Genomic DNA, 2217 nt, shown 5'->3' with positions numbered 1-2217 from the left:
TGTTTAAGCATTGTGAAGTTCTTAATGAATTGTGTTTTTAATAGTTTTTATTTGAAAGTTTGTTCTCCCTTTCTTTGGTATATTTATGTGAACAACCTCCTGCTCCCACAGACACGGTCCCTGTATGCTGGTTCAGACTCGGGCGTTGTCCAGTCCCCCACAGCGTTCTGTGGGAGGTATTCATCCTGCGATGACTGCGTCCTGGCACGAGACCCCTACTGTGCCTGGAACCGTCATACTGCCGCCTGTGTCAGTATCTTTGATGCTCCCAGACAACAGCCCAGGTAACTCACCATCAAGCTAGATTTACGATGCGTTATCACTCTGTCTTCGTTCAACATACCAGTACTCCACTCATGCATTATCATAGTGGTTAACGAAAGCGAAAACCAACATTGAGAGACATCTTTACTGATGCTCCATCCAGTTTGACCTGCTTTAATAAGAACAAATAATATTTGTTTCTTGTTTGTTTTTCTTTCAGGAATCTAATCCAGAGCCTAAATGGTGACGCAGACAAGTGTCCATCAGGTAAGCTGCAACATACTCTCATACAGCCTGATCTAGAAACTTTATAACATAGACAGAGAGAGTAAAACATGTACAGTATCACATGTTTGCAGTAAACTCTCGAAAAGAGTAATAAATGAATCTTTATTTTTAAGCAGGATATCCAAAATCTATTACTTAACAAGACTTTAACCACCTATAAGTCATTATTCTCTCACTGTTTTGCCTTGTAGTGTCACGTCTGTCTCTGAAGGACTACCGACATGTGAGGGTGAAACCGGGGAGCTCTGTTGAGCTGCCGTGCCTGGTACCCTCCAATCTAGCCCAGGTGAATTGGAAATCCAACGGCTCGGTTCTCACTGAGGCCTCTCGCTTCCACCTCATTGGCGAAAATGGTCTCCTCATTTACAGCGTGGCTCCAGAGGATCAAGGTCATTACGAGTGCTGGTCCGTGGAGTGGGCCCCCGCTGCTGGAAAGAACTTCACCCGCCTCCTGGCTGGATACATCCTTACTCTGGATCTCCCGCCCAGACCCCCGCAGCAGGGGGGCCACGTCACCACCACCCTCGGCAGCCAGGAGACATCTAGCACACATGCCGCTGAAGGTAATGGTAAGACAGACAGAGCCCCACTAACTTCAGCCCTTGCCCCTCCCAGCTTCACAGCTTCAGTCACCTTCACCTCTCCACCCCAAACTGACTCATCACTAACCCCGCCCCCTAGCAGCACAATCAAGATCCAGCCAAAGCATCATCTTCCGCCAAGCTCCAACGCTCCCCGCCCGGACAACCGGGACCCATCAGCTGAGTATTTGCAGCACAACAACAGCATCGCCCTCCTCTTCCTCTTCCTCCTGTTTTTCCTCCTCTTCTTGGCTGCATTGGCCTACAACTGCTACATGCAGTATCTTCCAGCTCCCTGCCTGCGTATGCGAGCGGCTCTGTTGGGGAGTCAAAAGAGTGCCCATCAGCCCGAGTATCGGGCCTGTGAAGCAGGTCTGATGGAAGCGACCGCGGCTGACAAAATTAACCTGACGGAGCAACCAACACAGAACGGCAGCCAAACAACCCAAAACCTCCGGGCGCTCCGTGACACCGGCTATGAGACTGAGCCAGAGTGTGGCAACGGTCGGATCCCCTCTCACAGTTTTGGAGAGGACAGTCCATCGCAGGAGAAACCCTTTGATGTGGACTGTGAATCTCAGCCCATCCAGTTTGCAGATGCAGATGAACCTTACTGCTAGCCAGAAGCCTCTGCTCTGCTTTCGTTTCTCTTAGCACAGAGACGATTTATAGGGGGTCACACTCTTGCTGCATCTTCCCACGACTCGCACGTCTAAAGTGGCGTCCTCTATGTGGAAGTATGTTCAGTGTACAGCATCAAGTGAAGTTTAATCATTACAAGGCTTAAGCCAGGCGCCCCACTTGCCTGTAGAGATCTAACTCCTGCTGTCTGATTTAGGGCTTTTGATGATCAAACAAAACTGCATTCATGGAAGCTGCACCCTCTCAGTTTAGTCCAGCAAGTAAAGCTATTTCTTAAATTCCAAATTGGAAACATTGTTTACCAAATTGGTAAGTTACTGTGATGTTTTCCAAATTGGAATCATGTTTTTGTATAGCCTGGGTGAAAAGTAATCTCTTAAAAGCTTTTGCATCTTTTTTTTTTTTTTTTTCAAAGCAGTGTGTAGGCTATTGGACTTGGGCA

The 2217-nt window shown here is 48.0% G+C and overlaps 1 protein-coding gene across 1 annotated transcript; it reads left to right on the top strand.

Moving 5' to 3' along the window:
- Positions 1–24: 24 nt before the first annotated feature.
- LOC111668752 (semaphorin-4D-like) lies at positions 25–2210 on the top strand. The gene is made up of 3 exons (XM_023424873.2): positions 25–284; positions 485–531; positions 744–2210. The coding sequence occupies exons 1-3, from the start codon at positions 25–27 to the stop codon at positions 1751–1753; spliced, it is 1317 nt and encodes a 438-aa protein (XP_023280641.2). The 3' UTR covers positions 1754–2210.
- The last annotated feature ends 7 nt before the right edge of the window (positions 2211–2217 follow it).

The sequence above is a fragment of the Seriola lalandi genome, unplaced genomic scaffold (assembly GCF_002814215.2).
Source record: "Seriola lalandi dorsalis isolate HSWRI2012SDOR001 ecotype SW California unplaced genomic scaffold, Sedor1 jcf7180002004266, whole genome shotgun sequence".
Taxonomy (NCBI): Eukaryota; Metazoa; Chordata; class Actinopteri; order Carangiformes; family Carangidae; genus Seriola; species Seriola lalandi.
The sequence above is the reverse complement of the archived record's forward strand: the minus strand, read 5'-3'. Positions and strand labels throughout refer to the sequence as shown.

Coding starts and splice junctions, on each gene's coding strand:
- LOC111668752 (XM_023424873.2), top strand. CDS start 25: ATGAATTGTGTTTTTAATAGTTTTTATTTGAAAGTTTGTTCTCCCTTT. Junction 285..484: donor GCTCCCAGACAACAGCCCAG/GTAACTCACCAT, acceptor TTTTTCTTTCAG/GAATCTAATCCAGAGCCTAA. Junction 532..743: donor CGCAGACAAGTGTCCATCAG/GTAAGCTGCAAC, acceptor TTTGCCTTGTAG/TGTCACGTCTGTCTCTGAAG.